Source organism: Hylobates moloch, unplaced genomic scaffold (assembly GCF_009828535.3).
Source record: "Hylobates moloch isolate HMO894 unplaced genomic scaffold, HMol_V3 SCAFFOLD_17, whole genome shotgun sequence".
NCBI lineage: Eukaryota > Metazoa > Chordata > Mammalia > Primates > Hylobatidae > Hylobates > Hylobates moloch.
The window spans coordinates 79634467-79656569 of record NW_026652292.1 but is presented as its reverse complement, the minus strand read 5'-3'; the positions used below and the strand labels follow the sequence as shown (position 1 = coordinate 79656569).

General features: G+C 54.9%; 1 protein-coding gene and 1 long non-coding RNA gene across 5 annotated transcripts in view; one reads left to right on the top strand and one right to left on the bottom strand.

Moving 5' to 3' along the window:
* The window catches only part of ABLIM2 (actin binding LIM protein family member 2), a 190650-nt gene that overhangs the window by 37311 nt on the left and 131236 nt on the right, over nt 1-22103 (top strand). For 2 of the 4 annotated variants that reach the window (XR_009210479.1, XR_009210478.1), the window contains exon 2: nt 15002-15145. Coding sequence is in view for 2 of the 4 variants with exons in the window: in XM_058430058.1 (XP_058286041.1) it covers nt 11349-11385; nt 15002-15145 (181 nt within the window). In the remaining 2 variants the exon portion in view is untranslated. Of the gene's footprint in view, nt 1-11146; nt 11386-15001; nt 15146-22103 lie in introns of those variants that run through there. The other 2 variants (XM_058430058.1, XM_058430059.1) reach the window with 2 other exon arrangements.
* LOC131381618 (uncharacterized) lies at nt 960-10936 on the bottom strand. Its single transcript, XR_009210481.1, has 2 exons — nt 10751-10936; nt 960-1455 (listed from the first exon to the last, which is right to left on the bottom strand). It is a non-coding gene; the product is annotated as an uncharacterized LOC131381618 (long non-coding RNA).

Sequence of the window (22103 nt, the reverse complement as noted above, 5' to 3'; positions counted from 1 at the left end):
GTTTTGCCGTTTGCAGCTCTGTGACCTGGGTTGTGGGGGGAGGTGCTGAGTGCAGTCCCTGGCGTTTGCCTGACACAGGAACTGAAAGATGACGTGACATGGGTTATTCATCATCACCCCCCCATCCACTGGACAGTGCCCTGCAGTCAACTCAGCGCATTTCCTGTTTCCTATTAGATTTGAGAAATATTCACTGGGCATCTGCTGTACACTGAAGGCCTAGAGGAGGTCACCTGTTGGACCAGCGTGGCCACTCTGGCTCAAGGCAATGAGACCCTGGGGGACGAGCCCTGGGCTGGGAGCCTGCAGACCCGAGCCTTGGTGTTGGCCTGGCCACAGACTTGCTGTGTGACCTGGGCTGGGCCGCCCTGTCTGCCTCTGTGTGGGGGGTGAGGAGAGGAGTCAGTGTACATGCTCTGAGCCCTGACCTTCCGGGACGCCTCCCATGAGCTCCTCGGATGCCCCTCGCTCTGGAAGGGCTGCACTCTTCTAGTGATGGAATAACACCCTCCAGGACCGGGGGTGCCTGGGCCAGCGGCTGGAGGCCTGAAGAGTCCTGGAAGCGCAGGAGCTGGGCTGGCATCTGCCCGGAGCCCACAGCCAGCCTGAGCAGGTGTGGCTGCCCAGTACCGTCTCTCCCAGCTCTGCCCCTGGAGGGAAGCCCCCACCTGACACTCACACAAACTCCTGCCAGCCCCGTGTGGTCACCATCACATCACCGTTCTCCAAAAGCCCGGCCTCGGGTAGGATCAGTGTCCCACTTTGCAGATGGAAAACAGGCTCAGGGAAGTGACCAGGGAGCCAGCCAGTCCCCAGCTGGGCTCTGAGGCCAGCTCTGGCTCTTCCCGCCTGCAGGGATGGCGTATGGACAGGCCCCCACTTACCATGGTTGGACTACCATTTTTTGGTCTTATAATGTTGCAAAAACAATATGCATTCAGTAGAAACCATACTTTGAATTTTGAATTTTGATCTTTTTCTGGGCTAGCAATCTGCGGTACAGTACTCTTACATGAGACAGTCAACTTTGTATTATAAAACAGGCTTTGCGTTAGATGCGTGTGCCCAGCTGTAGGTCGGTGTAGGTGTTCTGAGCATGTTTCCGGTAGGCTGGGCTGAGCTGTGATGTTCGCTAGGTTAGGTGCAGTCAGTGAAGTCTCAGCTTAGTGATGTCACGCGCTTGCCTCGGGTTCATCAGGACGGACCTGCACTGTAAGCTGAGAAGTGTTCCTGCTGGTTCCCCACGCTCCCACGACAGAGCACACAGATGGGGGCTGGACTGACAGATGTGCATCCTCCCACAGTTCTGGAGGCCAGAAGTCCCAGATCAAGGTACGGGCAGGGCTGGCTCCTTCTGAGGCTGCAAGGAAGGACCCGTCCCAGGGCCCCTCTCCCGGCGTCTAAGTCGCCGTCTTCTCCTGCGTCTTCACGTCGGGTTCCCTCTGGTTTCCCATGCTGCCATGACAGAACACACAGACGGGGGATTGTCAGGGGTTGTCTCTGTGTCCACATTTCCCCTTTTTCTGACACCAGTTAGATTGGATGAGGACCCACCCTCCAGATCACCTTGCTTTACCGTAATGATGCCTTTGAAGTCCCCATCTCCGAACACAGTCACATGCCGAGGTCCTGGGGTTAGGACTTCAACATGGGCATCTGGGGGTCCCGGTTCGGCCCACACAGATGGCTCGAGCTGCCCCCTGGCACCGCTCTTGCTTCCTGCCACGTCCTCTTCTGGAAGGAAGGGGCAGCGTGGCCACTCGGCTGTGTTTCTCTTCCTGCCTCCCGGAGGAGAGGCTCCTCTCAGGCTCTGAGGGCCGCCAGGGACCCTGCCGCCCTACGTCTGTGCCTGTCGCTCTGTGAACAGAGCCTATTTGTGGCCAAGAGTGACTTTGTCCTCATGGGCCCCTGCCTCAAAATAGGAAAATCACAGGGCTTTCATGCCAGAGGGAGCTGTAGGACACCTCCACCCGCAGGACTTGAGCACCCACCCCAGATCTGAGCGGAGGCGAAGGGTCTGCTCTTCACACTGGGCTGGGAACCCCTCCCCTGACCCCTTAGCCTCACTCAGGGCTAGTGGAGTTTCAGCCTCGCAAAAACCCCAACCTCACAAAGGGTCCAAGCAACCAAACCCTCTGGAGCCAGGGCCCAAGAGGAAATTGTTTGTTTGATTGTCTGTTTGTTTTTAAAAGACAGTGTCACTGTTATTTGCAGCACTGTGCAAAGTATCAAGAAAATGGAATCATTTTCTTTGGTGATTTTAAGATTTTTTAGTGACAAGGAAGCCCAGGCTGGGCACGGTGGCTCACGCCTGTAATCCCAGCACTTTGGGAGACCCAGGTGGGCGGATCAGGAGGTCAGGCGTTCAAGACCAGCCTGACCAACATAGTGAAACCCCATCTCTACTAAAAATACAAATATTATCCTGGTGTGGTGGCGCGTGCCTATAATCCCAGCTACTCAGGAGGCCAAGGGAGGAGAATCGCTTGAACCCATGAAGCGGAGGTTGCAGTGAGCCGAGATCGTGCCACTGCACTCCAGCCTGGGCAACAGAGCGAGACTCTCTCTTAAAAAAAATAAGAAGAAGGAAGCCCGAGACCTGTGCCATAAGACTGCACATCCTCTCCCACCTCCTTTGGGCTTCTAGATCCTTCCATACCCAGCACCCCCAACTCACCTCACCTCAGAAGTGAGATTGGGGCTCTCTTCAGCCCCACACCCCACACCGAGACACATTTGAGACCAGTGATCGTGCTGGGACAAGAGTGTCCTGGGACAGCCTGAGGCTTGCTGGGCCACTTGTTCCCCAGGCCCAGCACAGGTCTCTGGGGGAGCCCTGGCACCGTGGGACTGTAGACAAAGCCAGAGGCTCATCCTGTTTCAGAGAGGTGCCCTGACTTGCTCAAGGTCACCCCATCAGTGGGCCCAGGTAGATAACAGACAGATCCCCTCACCTGGTGAGTTTTTGTATCTGTAAAATAAGGACAATTTTCTTAAAGTTAGGGTGCAAAGAAGGGTGCTCAGGTCCTAGAGGCTCCGGTGCAGAGCTCAGCACAAGAGTGAATCATTGTCTGTGAATATGGTGTTGGTACAGAGGGGGCATTTGACATGGGCCTGGAAGGACAAGTAGGGTCTTCCCAGGTGAGATGGGCACACAGTGGTCCCCGGAGCAGGAATGGTGGGAGCCCAGGCTGGTGCCGGGACTGTCGAGGACAACTTTGGGAAAGAGGGTGGGATCAGGGGGCAGTGAGGAAGTCAGGGAACCAGGTGGGTACCAGGCTTAGAGTGCTGGTTTGGGGGCTGGGCTGTGTTCTCTGGGGAGCCATGGAAGGTTCTTGAGCAGGGGAGGGGCCTAAGCAGAGGGATGCAGCTTGTGCTTGAGGCCACCCTCCCAGATCTTGCCACCTTGTCAACTTGGAGAGCTTGTCTTGGGGACTCCATCATGCCGACGGCCCCCTCGCAGTGAGGCCGACTTAGATTAGAAACCAGGCTGGAGGGAAAAGGGACCTAGCCCAAGTTTTCCAGCAAGACAGAGGCCTCCCTACAACCCTGTGGGGTTGGACGATGAGTCTCACAGGGGCCAGCTCCTGCCTGAGCTCTCAAGGGCCTCTAGACGTGAGTGTGGAGTGCTCTTCTGGAACTGTCCTCTGGCCTCTCCCCAGGTGGCAGTCAGTGTGCAAGGATCCCTGAGCCCTGGCGTGCATTGAGCTCATGCTGTGTGCTGGGCTCAGTGTCCAGCCTCGGCCTCTGATTCTCACCATATCACCACATCAGAGAGGTCAGGACACCTCTCTGAATTCTCTGATTCTCATCACATCATGCTCAGTATAGCCGTGGCCTTCCTGCGCAGATGGCAGGGAGAGGCTCCAGAGGTGATGACTTTCCCGAGAGCATGTGGCCTGGAGCTAGCAGGGCTGGCCTGGACCGTAACACAGGCCTCTGAAAATCACCAGGGCTCCTCTTCCTGGGGCTGTGTTTGGCTGTGATGTCCTGCGTGAAGCCCACAGAAGGTGGGGCTTGATTCCCTTGAACTGTCCTGAGCTTTACAGTTGATCACTGGGGTGGGGACAACTCGTCATCTCTTCCCACGGTGAGCGGCTGGGCCAACAGGACGCTGCGTGGGGGGATAGGAGAGAGGCCCACATGGGAATTGGCCAGGACACCCTGCTTGAATTCAGGGTAAGCGGAGCTGGCTTCTGGAAACATGCCCAGGAGATGATAAAGTCATCCCAGCACGGTTAGGTCTTCTCGGTCGAGCCTAGGAGAATGATGATCACAGGGCATGGGAGAAGAAGCAGTCTTTGGGGCCAGAAGAAAGGTGGGTGAAGCCCAGGCAAGGCTGAGAGGAAGGAAGCCTGCAGTGGTGGCACTGCAGTGGGTGGAGTCTGCTGGGGGTGGAGACTATGATGGGTGGAGTCTTAGTGAGTAGAGCCTGTGGTAGGTGGAGTCTGCAGTGGGTGGAGTCTGCAGTGGGTGGAGTCTTAGTGGAGCCTGTGGTAGGTGGAGTCTGCAGTGGGTGGAGTCTGTGGTGAGTGGAACCTGAAGCAGGAGAATCTGCTGTGGGTGGAGCCTGTGGTGGGTGGAGTCTGTGGGTGTGACTTGCAGTGGGCAGGGGCAGTGGGCTGCAAATCAGTCAGTCGCAGCTGTCTTTGGAAATGGGTAGCTGAAGAAAGGCAGACTTGGGCTTGAATCCTGGCTCTGCCACTCCTCACTGTGTGGCTTTGGGCTGGTCACTAAACCTCTGTAAGCTTCCAACTCTGCCAAATGGGCAAAAGAATGTCTACCTCCAAGAGTGGCTGTGAAGATTCCAGGCAAGGTCACGCCGGGATTTGAAGGGCATTTCCCTTCTTGGATGAAAACGGCAAGTGCCGCCTCTTGGGACTTTGGCTGTGGAGAAAGTGACTTTACTGTCTCTAGAGAGGTCTGGAGCCAGGCTGTGCAGAGGAGACCAGGCGTCGCCACTGAGTCCCCTCTCCTACTGTCTATACCAGGGACTTTTTATATGAGCAGAGATAAAATGCATAAGGCTTATTTGTAAACTGTAAACTGCTATCCTCATCAAACCTAACTTTTTGCTTAGTGGGCAAGTTCCAGAAATTAGATCAGGAACAGTTTGGAACCTAGTATTTTTTTGGAGCTGTTTCTCCAGAGCAGGGAAGCTGCTGTGATCTATGTTATAAGCTGCCTAACCTTCCAGAGAGTGAAGACCCCTTTCTCACTCTCGTGAGAGTGTGAAACTCACATCCTGGTGCTATATCCAATCATTATATTGCTTAAGAAATATTCAGTAACAAAGGCAACTGGGGATTTTGTAACACTTTCTAGCAGCCTTCACTTTTTAAAAATCCCTTGAGCGTCTACCTACAACTGAAAACCGTAGTCCCCAGATGTGCAACATAGATCGAGCCATTTGTCTGCAGACAATCATGGTGTGCAAATACATTTACAGACCCTTTGCAAAATCTCCAAGGTCCCCAAGTGGAAACCCACTGATTTAGAGAATCCATTCCTGGGCATCTTGTGTAAGCCCATGTGACAGCAGAAGTGGGATCGGAGAGCGAGGAGGGAGGTGGCCAGCCTTGGGTTTGGAGGGGGAGGTTCTCAGCAGGGTTAGACGGGGTTCCTGCCCTTGGGGGGCATGCACAGAGAGAGCTGCATAGAAACGATGTGAGCAAAAGCTTTGCAAAGAGGTCTTCTGATGTCTGGGGCCATCACTGTGGTGGCATTCTGGTTTTCCATGGCTGCCTAACAAACCACCCCAAGCCTCAGTGGCATAAGACAAACATCCTGTTACATTCACGGGTTGGGAGGGGCTGCCATTCAGAAAGGGTGCGGTGGGCATGCCTTGTCTCCTCTCCACAATGTCTGTGGTTTCACTGGGCAGACCCAAAGGCTGAGAGTGACTCAAGAGCTGGGAGCCAGAATCCTCCACGGACGTCTTTGCTGAAACATCTTGCTGGCCATCCACAGGGACTTCTGTGGTCCTTCTGCCAGAATAGTGGCATGTGGGCTTCACGTGTGGTCACAGCGTGGAATGGTTTGAGCTTCCTCCCAACATGGCCACCGGGTTCCCAGAATGAGCATCCTAAGAAAGCAAGGCAGAAGCCGGGGGTATTTGATGACCCAGCTTGGAAGCTGCCTGGGGTCAGTTCTGTCATATCCTTTTGGTCAAAGCAGTTGCAGAGGTCCACCCAGGTTCAAGGTGAGGGGATTTAGACCCCATCAGGTAATAGGAGAAGGGTCGACACGGTGTCCTAGGAGAGCGTGTAAGAATGGTTGTTGTGATCGTCACCTTTGAAGATGCAGCATGCCACGGGGCTTTGCTCAGACAACCCGTGGGGAGCTCAGAGGGATAAGCTCAGAGGCTTCCGGAAGAACACCGTGGGAGGTGCTGAGATGGCTGGATGCTACTGTCGCATGCTGAGGGGAAGGTGGTTGTGGATCAGAGTGAGATGCATAGGTTCATCCTGTTCCCCAGGCACATCTTAGGGTTCAGGCACTGGCAGGGGGCTGGGCCTCCAGGTGAGCCCAGCAGGCATGGAGCCCACTGGCCCTACAGAGGAGACGGTGCAAAGGATGCGTTCTGTGTAGCAGGCAAGCGCGAAAGGAGGAGTGGCTCATGGGCTCAAGTGATTCCCCTCATGAGCTGGTTCGCTGGACAGAAAGAGGAGTTTGGCTGCTGATGTCCGGGTCAGCCCTGAGCATCCACTGAGGGCCAGGGTGGATAACACCCCAGGAGGTTGTAGTTTGGGGTGACAGCGATGCTGAGAGGGGCATGTGGAGGTCAGGAGCCTGAGACATTTTCCTGTAATCGGTTTCATCTGCACACATCTGCGCACAAGCCCTGCATCCATCCTCAGGACCCAAAGGCAGAGCCGAGCTGGTTGCGGTCCTCAGGGACCCGTGGTCTGGCCATGGGCAGGTCAAGGACTCAGAAGGGAGAAGCCAGACTGCACTCCTGGGGAACTGGAAGAGGGCCAGCTCGTCTCCTGGTGGGTGTTCCAGGGCGCCCCGCAGGTGTCTCATGTCGTCATTGAAATAGAGCTGGGCAGGCTCTGGGAGGTGTGTGCCTGGGCCTGGGGTCCCACAGTGCTGGCACCATGAGCTTCCTGTGTGCTCTTGTGCCCAGAACTGTCCCGTGACTGCTTGGGGACGGGGCGGTGCCTGCCCAACACTCGGCCCCGTGCTGTCCTAGCTCTTGGCAAGGAGAGAGTGCCCAGTGTGTCTTTGTTTAATGGGGGATTGAACAGAGGGTCGCCCTGTCCGGCCACGTGGGGTCAGAGACCTGCAGAGCTCCCTTGCTAAGCCCAGGCTGTGATGGCCGTGGTGAGAATGGGGCCGGCTCCAGAGAGCAGCGTCCTCGGTTCATGGTTATAATTAGCAGCCAGCCCTTAAGTAGGTTAGGAAGGAAGTGCCCGCCTGTGATCCGGCATGATTTTCTAACAAGTAACGCTTGGGCAGGGCAGTAGGGAGGCCTGGACCTGCTCTTAAACCAAGGCACGACCTATAAAGTGAGAACCTGAGGGAGGGGACACACTCTAAGGCACGGGCAGGGGTTTGTAAGTCCCCGAAAAGACAATGTGGCAGGATCCATGAGGATGCAAAGTGCGTGTGCCTGCACCCTTTAATTCCATATTCATAAAATTAGCCCAAAGAAAGCCCTGTGCCCCAGGGCAGAGCTGACACAGGGTGCGTGTGGCCCCGTGGTGTGTGAGAGCCATGCCTGTCTCCCAGCAAGGACTGGCTGAGCACATGTCAGCACAGGGCCAGCATCGGCTCTGGTGTCCTCAGCACCTGGCCCTAGGGAGACAAACCCCTCGGGCACAGCCCTGGCCCATGAGGGCTTCCAGGCCAGGGGAGGCAGACAGGCCAGTGGACAGCAGCCGCCCATGTGTCAGGGCTGTGCCGCAATGAAGGTGAGCTGAGCACTTTGATGTGTGCTTGCTCCTGTCCCAGAAGGTGCCCGCCCATCCTCTGAGCTTCTAGCTTGTGTCACCTCCTCCCAGAAGCCCTCCCTGATTGTACACTGGTTCATCTCCCCGCTGTGCCTGCACACAGCCCTGTGCCCCTCTCTGTATTTCTCTGCTCGTTGCCATGGTCAGAAGGAAAGGTGTGAAAGGGAAGCTGGAACTGTGTGTCCTGTGAGCCGCTCTGGGTGAGCCGGAGTTCCTGTGTGCATGTGTAGGCTTAGAAAACTGAATATTATTAGAACATCCTTAGGACATTTGGAAACCCCAAGCCAGCCATTTGGATGACACAAACAGCAGACGGGGAGCTTTCTGAAATCATCTTGGCGGATGGAGCGGGGCTCCAATGAGACCCCCTGCCATGGGCAGACCCCAAGTTTTCCCCGTGTGAGTACACAAGGGGGTTCCCTGCCCATTCTCAAGGTAGATTTACCTCCAGAGCCAACGAGGAAAGCAAGAGAACAAAGCGAGCACGGCTGCTGGTCTTTGGCCAAGCCAGGGATACATGCTCAGAGGTCCAAAGTTCACTGGGCCCTCAGAGAAGGGTGGAACTAAATATAGATCTGTGGGCACACAGCGGAAATAAACAGTCAAGCAAATCCCCAGCCAGGCGTGGTGGCTCATGCCTGTAATCCCAGCACTTTGGGAGACTGACATGGGAGGATCGCTGGAGCCCAGGAGTTTGAGACCAGCCTGAGCAAGATAGCGACATCCCGTGTCTAAATATATGTGGTGCTGAATGGCACACCTGTCTCCCCAGTACCTGACAGCGTGTCTGTTCCTGTGTCTGTTGAACAAGTGAACACATGGTTTGCAGCGCAGCAGGTGATGAAAGGGGTGGGAGGAGGAGCCTCGGACACACCTGAGCTGGGCCCCAGTCTCTTAGCCGTGTGACCATCTCCTAGCCTTGGCATCCTCATCTGTGAGATGGGGATGACAGACCATTCCTGTGGGGCATGGTATGGAACAAACAAGAGAATGTGGAGGGCTGGGACCGTGGCTGTTGTGTTCACTGCGGTGTCCCTGGGGCCTACACTGTATTTACAGTCTGGCCTTTTCCTGAAAATGCTTGCGGACTCCCGCTCTGGACTGGGAAACCTTGAGTGGACCTCAGAGTGATCGTTTTTCCCCTTTCCGATAGCCACCCCCGATCTGACCCCTCCACCCTGCGGCCTGCAAGTCTGGTCTCTGAGCCTTGGAGAGAACTCAACTAACAGCTACTGTTCACAGCCACCTGTCAGGCCTCGCACGTGGAGCTTTCTCTACTTCAATGGACATTAAAAAAATCCTCCTAAAATCAAACCCCGATTTACAGTTGTGAAAACTGAGGCTTTGCATAGTTAAATGTGTTCACCAAGGTCACACCGCTGCCCCTGGATGGTGGGCCCAAACCGGACCCTGCTGGCTCCCATTCTGGCTGGCTGGTGGCAGACCAGGAGTCCAGCCTGGAGGGGGAGGCAGGGGGTCTTCCTGAGAGAGCCACATCCCTTTGTTGTGAAGGTCGTGTGTTAACGACACCAGCAATCATTTTTATTATTCCCACTGGGGCTTCCCAAGGCTGGGGTTTCATTATCACGAGGGATTAAATACTCTCAGCCCCTGTGTGATAGATTCTTAGCACTTGAGTTTATGTTTTATGTTATTATCACAGTTAGAGACTTGTTAAGCCAAATTATTGGAGCCGATCTTGAAATTGCAGTGAAAGGAACCTGCCACAATTGTGGTTAGTTCCTTTTTAAATTTTTTTTTTTTTTTTTTTTGAGACAGGGTCTCATTCTCTCACCCAGGCTGGAGTGCTGTGGCACAATCTTGGCTCACTGCGACCTCTGCCTCCTGGGTTTCAAGTGATTCTCCTGCCTCAGCCTCTCAAGTAGCTGGGATTACAGGTGTGCACCACCACACCAGGCTAATTTTTGTATTTTTAGTAGAGACAGAGTTTTGCCATGTTGGCCATGCTGATCTCAAACTCCTGACCTCAGTAATCCACCCGCCTCAGCTTCCCAAAGTGCTGGGGTTACAGGCGTGAGCCATAGCTCCTGGCCTAGAATTTTTTAAATTTTTTGATAGATTTTGTTTCCCAGAGCAGCTCTTGGTTTCTAGAAGACAGACTTCTGATGTGCTCCCATCCCGTCTTCCCTATGATTAACACCTTGCCCTGGTGAGGTGCATTTGTTGTAACTGTACCAATGTTGATGTATTCTTAAGTGAAGTCCATACTTTACATTGGGGGCCACTCTTAGTGTTGCAGTTTCTATGGGTTTGGACAAATGTACAGTGTCATGGATCCACCATTACAGTATGTCCCAGAGCAGCGTCCCTGCCCTAAAAATCCCCTGTGCTCCGCTGATCCCAGCCCTGGCAACCATCAATCCTCTTACTGTCTCCTTCGTTTTGCCTTTTCCAACACGTCACATAATTGGAATCCTGCAGGGTGTAGCCTTTCCAGGCTGGCATCTTCCAGCTAGCAGTATTCACTGAGGGTCCCTCCATGCCTTCTCACGGTGTGATGGCACGCTTCTTTTTGTTGGTGAATAATATTTCATCGTCTGCATACACCCCGGTTCATTTATCCATTCACCTGCTGAAGGACCACTTGAAACTTCTCTTTTTAATGTAAAACACGTGGCTGACTTTCGGCCAGGTTCTGGGGGACTGAGAATGCCACCTGGCCCCTGCTTTTGCACAGTTTTGCTGTTGTCCCCCAGCCGTCCTCACAATTTGGCAGCTGCAGCCAGGTGAGGAATGAACCCTCTTGGGAGGCAAGTGCATACCCACTTACCTACCTGTGGTCCCAGGGCCTGGCAGGAAGGGCCAGCTGGAGGGAAGCCTGTAGGAGCGGCACCTGCGTGGAGGCAGCGGTGTCTTCACGGCGCAGTGTCTTATCTCCCATCGAGAGAGGGCAGCGCCTCCGCCAGACCCTGCAGCCCCAGGACGCCTTGGAGGCGGCCCCAGCAGGCGAGATTGGGGCCTCCAAGCAAATCCATGCTCTTAGCAGCTTCCCCCAACCCCCAACCCCCACCCCCGCCACCCCCGACAAAGTGTATTTCCAGTCACCTGGAAACGGTGATGCGAGTCCAGTCCGTGGCAATTGTGTATTGAGCACTTATTGTTTGCTGGGCTGGTTGCTATGGGAACATTATTGCCCGTGGTCCTGGCATCCCTGGGGCTAAGTAACACAAGAAGAGGATGGATGCCTGGATGGAGAGACAGACAGACACACAGACAGAAGGCCAGGAGTTTCAGGGACTCACCTGAGGTCACAGCATGCAGAAGGCCAGTGAGGCTGCATCCCAGGCCAGCTGACCCCACCACCCGCACTGCCCCCTGGGAATCCGAAGCTGACACTTCCCTCAGGCTGGATTTGGGCCAGATTCCAGCAGCATGAACCTCTCCCTTGTCGGATCACGAAGAGACGCTTGTGTGTTGTTCTCTTTGTTGCCAATAGATGAGAACATAAGCATCTTGAAGAGGGGAGCCCCCACCCCTGTGAGCTCTGACTGAGCCTCAGATGTGGACCGGGTGCATCACCCATGTGGCAGCCTACAGGGGCCCTGGGTGGCCTGGGCCATGCGTGGCCGAGAGAGGCACCATTTGAAGTTCAGTCCACAATTCTAATCCTTGTTCTGCACTGGGAGGCTTCGATTCCAGCCCAGAAAGCCCTCGCCTGCTGCACCCTCCCCACCATCTTTATTAAATAACAGATGAGGTGGTTTCTGCAATGACTCTGCAGGCAAAAGGCATGTGGGACAAGCCTGCTGTGGACTCAACCAGAGTGAGAAAGGCCACGGTGGCCTCCAGCGGCTGCAGACTGAGCCCGCAGGGACCCTCACTGGGCTCTGCCCTGTCCAGTTTGCAAAACCAGAGGCAGGCCCAGGGTGGTGCTGAGTTATTTTTCATGCCATTCATCTCCTTTCCCGTGCCTGCTTCCCAGGCCGACCCCTCTCCCTCATCCGCAGACAGCTGACACCCACCGCCCTTGGTCTGTTTGGATCCCCTGACCTGGATAGACCTGCTGCCCCAGCATGACCCAGTTTCCTCCTCTGCGTTGTCCCGTCACAGTTCCATCCGTGGGAGGGACCCTAGGCGAGGATGGGTGGCCAGATCGGTGGCTTCCGGGATGTGGGGTTCTGGGAACACGTAGGGGCAGGTTGGAACTGGATGGGGAAATGGCCTCCTCTGTCTGAGATGCAGTTGCTGGATTTTTACCAGGGAGATAAGGAGACCTTCTAGGCTCAGAGCTCAGTCAGTGCTGGCATTTAGCAATTGTGTAAATATATGTGAGTGTGTGCGTCTGTGCGTGAATACGCTTAGCCCTCAAATGAAGGGTGGCAGGTGTTTTCTGGGCCTGTGCCACATCCCTCGGCCCACCTGTGGTTTCAACTGCAGCCAGGTGGGCCATGCCTCATCACCTGCAGGCTGCCCAGCCCTGGCATCTGCAGCACCCCTGGCTCTGTGCCTCAGAAACTCACTCAGCCCAGACGCCAGGCAGACCAGAAGAGGGAGCTGGGAGTTCCGCCTTGGAGCAGCTCTTGCACTCAGGCGACAAGCGGTGGGGGCCAGTGCCCCGGCCTTCCTTCCTTCCACGGGATGAGCTGGGACATGCTCTGCAGGGCTTCCTGGACGGCCCCGAGCCGTGAGGCCTCTCTCCCACGTGGGGAGCAGCTCAACAACACACCTGCCACCAGCTTTCATCTTCCCCGCTCCTCGCTCTGGCGTGGTGCCTGGGGCCCCCGAAATAGACCATCCCACCCACAGCCTGGTCTCAAGGCCGGCTTCATGGGAACCCAGACCAAGACAGGAGGAGCTGGCATTAGAGTGCTGTGGAAATAAAGGAAGACGTGAGGACGAGTAGAGGCAACTTTCTCAGAGCTGCTGTGGCAAGGGAGTTGGCCACATGGGCAGGCAAGTGGTGGGGAAGCCTCCGAGGGGAAAGGATAGGTCCCGGTGAGCCCCCATGGAGGCTGTCAGCCTTGGGGGACTGGAGGCGGCTCCCAGAAGGGGGGCGTCCTGTGTGATTGGTTAGGGATGTATTTGGCTTTCTCCAAATGACCCTAACTGGAAAGCGGGGGCACGAATTAGGACAGCTGTCAGTTGTGAGTCAAGTCCAGGCCATGTGGGACCGAGTTATTGTTTAGCCTCCTGGCTGTTGAGGGAGAGTAGTCACCTCCCTGCAAGTCTGCCACGCAGCTGGCTTCCCAGCTGGGTACCGTGGCCGGACTCGACTCCTGGGCTGGCCGCTGTGGGTGTGGTCTGAGCTCTGCCTTTGTCTGGGCCCGGCCATTGTCTGTGTGTTCAGTCTCTCAGTGAGATCGTTCGGGGTGAACTTGGCATGAGCAGAAGGCGTGGGGCGCAGCCCTAGCCAAGTGAATGCCCGCCCTGGGCTGCTGCGCTGGGGTGGTCCTTGCCGTTGGTGGCTCTCACTCCCAAACAAGGAGTGGCTTGCAGAATGCAGAGGGGAGGGGCTTGGTGCCTCGGCCCCTGCATCCCCCACCTGTCTCACAGGTTGACCACTGCATTTGCTTCCCTGGCTTCTATAACAAGTGACCACAAACTGAATACAACACAAGTTTATTAGCTTCCAGTTCCGGAGGTTACGGTGCCCACCAGGTCTTGCTGGGCTAAAATCAAGGTGTGAGAAAGGCTGGTTCCTTCTGAGGACTCTGGAGGAGAACCCTTTCCTTGCCTTTTCTAGCTTCCCAAGGCTCCCGCATTCCTTGGCTTGTGGCCCCTTCCTCTGTCTTCAAAGCCAGCAATGTGTCATCTCCCTGACCTTCTTCCACAGTCACGCCTCCCTCTGGCCACAGTCGCATAATGTTCTGATTTTAAGGCCCCTGTGATGATGTTGGGCTCAGCTAGACAATCAGATCATATCCCATCAAAGCCCTTAACTTAGTCACACCTGCAAGCCCCTGTGGCTATGTGAGAAAGCATATGCACAGGTTCCGGGGATTCAAAATGAGACATCTTGGGAGCATTGTTCTGCCGACTGCAGCACTAGCCACAGAACCTCCTGCCTGCCGCCGGTGCCTGCCCTGGGGTCTGAGCCTTCAGTCCCCAGGCTGATTCACTTTCACAGGCCAGCACTTGCCAAGCATCAGCTGGGTCCTGCCCGGGTCCTGTGTGGCTGGCTCTGTGCCTGGCAGAGCTCCACATCCAGATCCTGCACCTCCATCTACCAAGTCCTCCTCAAGCTTCAAAGCGATGCCAGCTTGGCCACCTGGTGGTCACTGTTGCTCACTTGGCCATCCCTAATGCCCACTGGGAGCCCCTCAAAGGGCAGACCTGAGGCTTCTGGGCCATGGCCCCCTGTCCTGGGCGCTGGTCTCTGCAGATGCTTTGGGCGGATGGGGATAAGGAGTGTGTCACCCTGCCCGGTCCCCGGGAGCCCCACAGTCAGGCTCTGTGACCATCCATCCTGACCTGTCCATCCATCCAGCCACTCCTTAAATGTCCTGTACTGTGGTGGCTTTAAGGGAGATTTAAGGGGACAGCAGCAATATTTAGCTCCATGTCCCAGGACCCAGAGGGAATTGAAGTGAGCTCCCTTTAGGACCGTGGCTCTGTGGCTGCTGTACTTGCAGAAGAGAGGATGTTGGTCCCTGCTGCTGAGGGTTACTGAGCTCACAGAGGGGTGCCTTGTCCCTGAGACCCCTGAGGGTAAGGTCATGCCAGTTTAAGGCAGCAGTGGTTGGGCCATCTTTCAGGTGGGGAGGTGATGGCCTCGTTGCCGCAGTTGTGCATGTGGATGAGAAGCCCGGGCCCCTCCCTGCACGGAGCTACTGCAGACAGGAGCCCACACTGGGGGTTGACCAGATGACCTTCGCCCTCTGGCCCCTCACCCCTGCATAATCTGACTCCTGTGGGTCCCCAGGCAAAAGGAGACAACAGACCGACCCTGATGCCCTGTGCAGCTCATGCTGGTGGGCGCAGGGCCCGCTGGGAGGGTCAGCTCTGCGTCCTCACACCCCTGCTTTACTCACCTTTGTGCCTCACACATCCACCCTTGAACGCTGCTCTTCTCTCTTTCCCAACAGTGTCGCAGCCCCAGGCTGCTCCCAGCCCGCTGGAGAAGTCGCCCAGCACGGCGATCCTGTGCAACACGTGTGGAAATGTGTGCAAGGGCGAGGTGCTGCGGGTGCAGGACAAGTACTTCCACATCAAGTGCTTCGTCTGCAAAGGTGAGTGTCCCCCGGTCCCCTGCGGTGTGGCCCCTGAAACGGGCCTCCCAGCGGCGATCCTGGGCCCTCAAAGCCTCCTGGGAAACTCTGCTTGGGCCTGGGATACTGGAGAACACTCCAGATACAGAATCTTCGTAGGAGAGTGAGATCTTTTCAACATAGCCTTGTCACTGGTGGGTGTGATGGAGAAATCGCCGGAGTGGGGAGGGTCAGGGGATGAGGGTACAGGTCCCCGGGGGTGTCCTCGTGTGGCTGCACCCAGCCTCAGAGAATTCTGGTCCTGTGGCCAGAGGAAGGTGGCCACCTGAGCACTGTAGCCACACAGGTAAATAAACGGTCATGGTCAGCCGCATGAACTCAACAGTGGGGGACACGCGGGACCTTTGCTGGACCCCAGACACGCAGGGACCTCCACCGGAAGTAGCACCGAGAACATTACCATTACTCCAGACTAAAATCACTTCAATTTCTCTATGACTATAAAACAATAATGTAAATAATCTACTAAATGCCAATCATCCTGAAAAGATGAGAAAAAAGCAAAACCAAAAAAAATCACGTGAGGCACTGCCAACCGAGATGTCCCGTGCCGAGTCTCCCTCCAGCCTGTTCCTCCTTCCTATACAAAGAGAACGCATGTGCCGTTGCTAATTTTCTAAAAATAGATTAAAACTAGCACTGGAGGAAGGGATGTGCAAATCAAACCAATCTGATGGATGTCGACCCGAGGAGTTTGCAGTTTTAAAGGAATCACATTAAGGACACTGCAAATCCCTGCTGCGGTGTGCGGCCCCGTGCCCGCCTGCCTTCTGCAGGTTCGGTATGACGGCCCCCTGGGCCATTTGGAGATTCACACTCGCTTAACCATAACGATCCTCGATGAACCCTAGTGCGCTGACGGTTTGCTTTTTTCTGGGCAAACAAAACTAGGAAATGTGCCACAAGCAGATAATTGAGCTCATGATTTTCATCAGGCGTCGCACGGCCCCCATCCAATGGCTGCGGGCTGCGTTCATCCGCTCCACAAAAGCTCTAGGAGGCCCTGCTGTGCGCCAGGCTCTTGAATTTCTAAAGACCAAGAAGGCGCAAGCTTTAGCATGGACACATTCGCTGTCTGGTGAGGGAGATTATGTTAGGTAAGGTGTGCAATACGATTTGAAAAGGTGGCTTTTTATAGTAGAAACCGAGTATGTGTGTGTAGCGGGCGATGCCCACAGGGAAGGATTTCGAAGACTCCAGAAGGCACTTCACAGGGGAGGTGGCGTGCTGGCTAGAACCTCAAGAGAGTAGAAATCTGCCTGGCAGAAGCAAGGCCAGTCAAGACGGAAGGGAATCCTCCCAGTGCCAGCAGCCCGGGGGGACATGTGACTGTGTTTCAGAAAGGGGGACACTGAGGTCTGGAAGCGCCGGGAGCTTGCCCGGGGTTTGCATTCCAGGCGTGTCTGCAGCCCCGGGCCAGGGTCTTCCCTCCTGGGTTTCTGTGGAGGTGCCTTGAGGGTCTCCTGGGGAGGGCAGCAGGAGGGGAGCAGGTGCTGTCTCCAGTGCTGTCCATCGGAGTGCAGACACTGTCCACTGGTCCGGTTCATGTCTGCAGGCACAGTCTAAAGACTGTGTATAGAGTCCTGTTGCTTGAAAAGGAGCTTGAAAGCCAATGGCCTAGACTGCTCTACTACTAAAAGGGGACCAACTGAGAACCGACCCTGGCGCCGCTGGCCCTGGAGGAGGTCAGAGTCCACAGCGCGGCACTTGGAGCCCTGCAGGGGGTCGGTGACTTGGGGAAGACGCTGAGCTCAGCCAGCTCTCCACTGGCCCTGGGACCCCAAGGGGGCTGCACCATTTCTGGCAGGAGTGGAAATGCCCTGAATCCCTTGGTCTGAGGCAGACCCCAGCCCCGCCCTTCAGAGATGCTGAAACTCTGTCCAAGGACATGGGTGACTATCAGGGAAATCATTGGGGGCACTTGATGCCCCAAGAATCACCTGGATCCAGGGATTCCCTTTACATCCACAGCCTGGCTCCGCCCTCAGTGAATTCTCCCCATAGCACCCTGACGTCCCAGGTACCCCAATACCACTGCCCTGACAAAGGCAGCATGAAGCCCAGTCCTCATGTGGGGACCCAGGGACACCCCCAGGATGGCAGTTCTGGGGGCTACTTTGGAAGAACAATGAAGTGAACAGCACACTCTCCGGCACAGCGGGGAAGGGTTTGTTTTCTGGGAGTGAGTGCATGAGCTGTGGGTGTGAGTGTGGCCGGCCCCCATCCTCCCACATTTCCATAAACAAGCAGGGGGTCCACCTGCCTCCCTGAGCCTCGGGATCCCCCGCCCAGGCTGCAGAGCGAAGGGGGCGTGTCAGCGCCAGGGAGTGATTGCCTGAGAGAAGGGGTGGCCTCCGCCCTGACCTTTCTCTCCCTGCAGCTGGTGGATTTCATGCTTTTCATCAGCGCTTTCCAGGGCATCGTGGGATTTATCTGGTCTAATTTTTTTCAACTCTCCATAAAGATACATTTGCCACATTTCTGGAAAGCAAAATCCATTAGATGCCTCTTTTTAAAAGCCTATTTTAAAAGACAAAGGGGGAAGCTTGCACTTTATTGGAAAGGATTTCCATAAGCACAGACCTTGGGCGTGCAGCAAAATGCATCAGACCCCAGAGTCAAGTTCATCACCTCCCGTGACCCAGGGGACTCATAGCTGGTGGAAACTGCTCCGGGTACCCCCCTCTGTCACCTGGACAGGCCACTTCAGCCTCCTTCAGTGGATGTGGGAATAACCATAACCTCTTCCTCGCCAGCTACAGGCGGCGGGATGAGACAGTGTCAATGGCAGGCTGACCCAGGGCTGGGGACTCACACTCCATCACCCAAGATGATTAGTGACCATGGATGCCAGCAGTGGCAGGGGTCTGAAAGGCAGGCCCAGTGCCAAGATCCACCACGTACCCACCCATAGCCAGTTAGAGTCTCGCTCTGTGCCAGGCACCTGTGCCAGGCCCGTTGGTCCTGCAGATGTGGCAGCCAGAGCAGTGACCACCCCTTCTCCTGGGAAAGCTCTGCCTTCAGTGGGTGGCCTCTGTGCTGGAGAATGGCACGGAGTAACTAAGATTTCCTGCAAGCTTTCAAATGAGCTACACTTGTTTAAGCATGAGGACCGTACCGTCTTGGATTAATCTTCTCTCCAGGCTCTCATGAGAGTGCAGCTTATGAATCATTGAGGGTGCTTTGGGATGCATAAAAAGAAGACCCAACTCCTAAATATCCAACATGGATATTTATCATCTTAACACGAAGTCTGGAGGTAGCCCCACACCCCTACCCCAGGGCTGGCTAATTAAACAACTTACCAGGGTCATGATGGATGCCCAAATGTTCCCTCTCCCACACTGCACCCTGTGCTTGTCAGCAGGGCCTCTCCTCATGGTCTCAGATGGCTGCTGTTGCTCCAACATCACGTTCTCACCGCATGGCATCCAGCCTGGAGATGTGCACAGGCAAAGGCTCTCTCCTCACATAGCCCTCCCTCTCATTAGGGAGGAGAACCCTTTCCTGAAGTCCCCATAGACTCCCCATATGACTCATTGGCCAGAACTCGGTCACACGTTCACCCCCACTGGCAAAGAGGAACAGGGGGATCGTGGCTGACTTAGCCCAACCATGGCCGTCCTCAGGCGGGCACATTACCAGGTGAGCCAAAGCAGGATCTGTTAGCAGGGAAGACGATTCAAGAGCTCCTACTGTGTTGGGTTCCCACTACCCAGGCACTTACTTGTGCCTTAGTTTACCTGGGAAAAGCTGTGAAATCATATGATTATCCTCTTGTCCGTGGCTGCCCCAGGCTTGGGCATTTGAATGCCACCTCTGCCACCCACGGCTCATGTGGATCTTAGGCAGGCGTCTCAACCCAGGTTTTCTAAGTAAAAGTCATTCAATAACTATTTATTGAGCACCTACTATGTGCCAGGCACTGTTCAGGGTATTTGGGAGATAGCCATGAACAAAGCAGACATCCTGTTTTGGGGATGGGGACCAGTTCTAATGCAAGGAGACAGATAATAAACATGATAAAGAATAAATAAGCAAATTTCATCGTGTGCTAGAAAGTGAGCCCTGCTAGGGAAGGAAAGATGCAAACTGGGTGGTCAGGGTGGGCCTCACGGAGGAGGTGACCTTTGGGCGAAGCCTGGTGGAAGGAGGTGAGGAAGTTAGTGAGGGAAGAGCATTCCCACCAGAGGGAACAGCCAGTGCAGAGACCTGGAAGCAGGCAGGCTTGGGAACAGCAGGAGGCCCATGTGGCTGGAGCAGAATGACCAAGGGGTTAAGGGAGGTAGAGCCTCTGCATCCCTGCAAAGACCGTGGCTTTGACACCAGCGAGGAAGCACAGAGGAGGGTCCTGCTTCATCCTCGTAGGTTTCCATGGATCTCTGGGTGCTTGCTGGTGCAGGGAGGCCAGGGTGGGAGTTGGGAGGAGGCTAGAGGCCGGTGCAGGCACCTAGGCTGGAGCCGATGGCGGCTGGGATGAGAGGTGTGAAGGTGTCTCATTCTGGATGTCTTTGAGATCCAGCTGGCTCTGTCCTTACCCTACAAATGGGAATACATGCAGAACATAAATATGTCAAACACATAGCACAGAATGCCTGGAAAAACAAATCTGGTTTACTTGGCCTTCAAAGGGTGGCTGAGCTCTGTGCTTTGGGAATATGTTTTAACTGTGATCCGTTGTCTCCCTACTTGCAATGATGAACAGATGAGGCCACACCCATGTGTGCCCTCAGGAAAGCAGGCATTTTCTGGTCCTATTGGAAGTGGAACTGAGCAAGTCCACGATTTTAGCAAGAGCCAAGAAAACAGGCAGGGAGGGAAGGACGTGTGTCCGGGAGGAGAGCCCGTGAGCTGCGCGTGTCAGGCAGGTGGAGTTGTCCCTGAGGACGCATCCATCTGGGACTATAAATAGCCGCTTGTTCTAGGCGGTCTGGGAGGAATGAAGGAATGGTGCGAGATGCCTGCACACGTGCTTCCTGGGCGTTCCAGGCGTTTATGAGAAACAGCCATGGGTCTTGACAGGTGGGCCTTGGCCCTGGCCCAGGGCACTCCTTGTTCCGCACAGCCTAAGCTGCACAGGGCACGAGTGTCAAGATCACATGGCAGAGTTGTGAAAGTCCCGGCAGGAGGAATCTCAGATGACGTCCGCCCCATCGCCCTGTTATTCACAGAAGGGAACCCTGAGCCGGACTGGGCCAAGACTCCGGAGCCGCGATGCCCGGCCAGCCCTGGAGCCCTCGCGCAGGTTAAGGCTCACTCAGGCCCCTGGGGTTCTCTGTTTTCTTGTGTTTTGATGTGAATTGGCATCTCCGCCTTCTACTCACCAATATAGAAAAATAGCAGCGGGTGGACAGCACCTTGGGTGGTCCCTGTTTGGATCTGGGTGTATATTCCTCCCAGCTTTCCCCTTGTCTGAGTCTCTTTAAAATGTGAAGGCATGCCGTATACCTGATTCGTTCGCTTCAGTTTAGTGTGTGGGCACTTTCCTCACCATAAAGATTCCTCACATTCATGTCCATATCTTCCCAAATTCTTTCCAATGCATGCCCCACAGTAAACGTAGTCGTCACTCTTGCACTGTTGGATGTCAGCATCATTTCCAGGCAGACACTGGGCTAATCAGCTTGTTAGACCTCATCTCACTGATTTCTTTTCTTTTTTTTTTTTTTTTCTGAGATGGAGTTTCACTCTTGTTGCCTAGGCTGGAGTGCAGTGGCGCAATCTCAGCTCACCGCAACCTCCGCCTCCTGTGTTCAAGTGATTCTCGTGCCTCAGCCTCCCGAGTAGCTGAGATTACAGGCATGCGCCACCATGCCCGGCTAATTTTGTATTTTTAGTAGAGACGAGGTTTCTCCATGTTGGTCAGGCTAGTCTCGAACTCCCGACCTCAGATGATCCGTGCCCCCTCAGCCTCCCAAAGTGCTGGTATTTCAGGCATGAGCCACAGCGCCCTGCCTTCATCTCTTTGATTTCTTACAGCCACCATGCAAGATCAGTATTGCTAATTCTATTTTACACATGAAGACTCTGAGGTTCAGAGAGGGTAAGAAACTTGGTCAAGGTCACACAGCTGGGAAGTGGAAGGAGCAAGGACTCAAGCCCAGGCTGCCTGACTCTAAAGCCCAGGCATCTATTTACAACATTTTCCTGTACCCATAATGCAGGGAACATTGTTGCAACTGAATTTCTGTGACAGTCATGGCCATTTCCTTGGGACAATCCCAGGAGAGAGACTGCTGGGTCAAAGGGCGGGAAAAGTTTTCACATTCCTTAGAGTCAGTGCCAAATGATATTCCAGAAAGTGGTGCTGATTCACCCTTTCCCCCCGGGCCGCCACCCTCTCCTGCCTGTTTCTCATAAATGACCACAACGTGTGCCCAAAGGATGGTGCTCCCATCACCCCCACCTGCCCTGCCTCCCTCCAGTGTCTGTGCTAATTTGATAAATTGCAAAATGCAATATAAGAACAATGTGTTGTCTCCATAAGGATTTCTAAAATGACCAGGGAACTTGAACATTTTATTTTTAGCAGACAGAGGTCTGGGGTTTTTGTTGTTGTTGTTTTGTTTTTTGTTTTGAGACGGAGTCCCACTCTGTCACCCAGGCTGGAGTGCAGTGGCATGATCTCGGATCACTGCAAGCTCCGCCTCCCAGGTTCATGCTATCCTCCTGCCTCAGCCTCCCGAGTAGCTGGGACTACAAGTGCCCGCCACCATGCCGGGATAATTTTTTGTATTTTTAGTAGAGATGGGGTTTCACCGTGTTAGCCAGGATGGTCTCGATCTCCTGACCTCGTGATCCGCCCGCCTCAGCCTCCCAACATGCTGAGATTACGGGCGTGAGCCACCGCGCCCAGCCAGAGGTCTGGGTTTTAACTGCCTTGTGGTGACCTTGGCATACTCAGGACAGCTAGAATCTG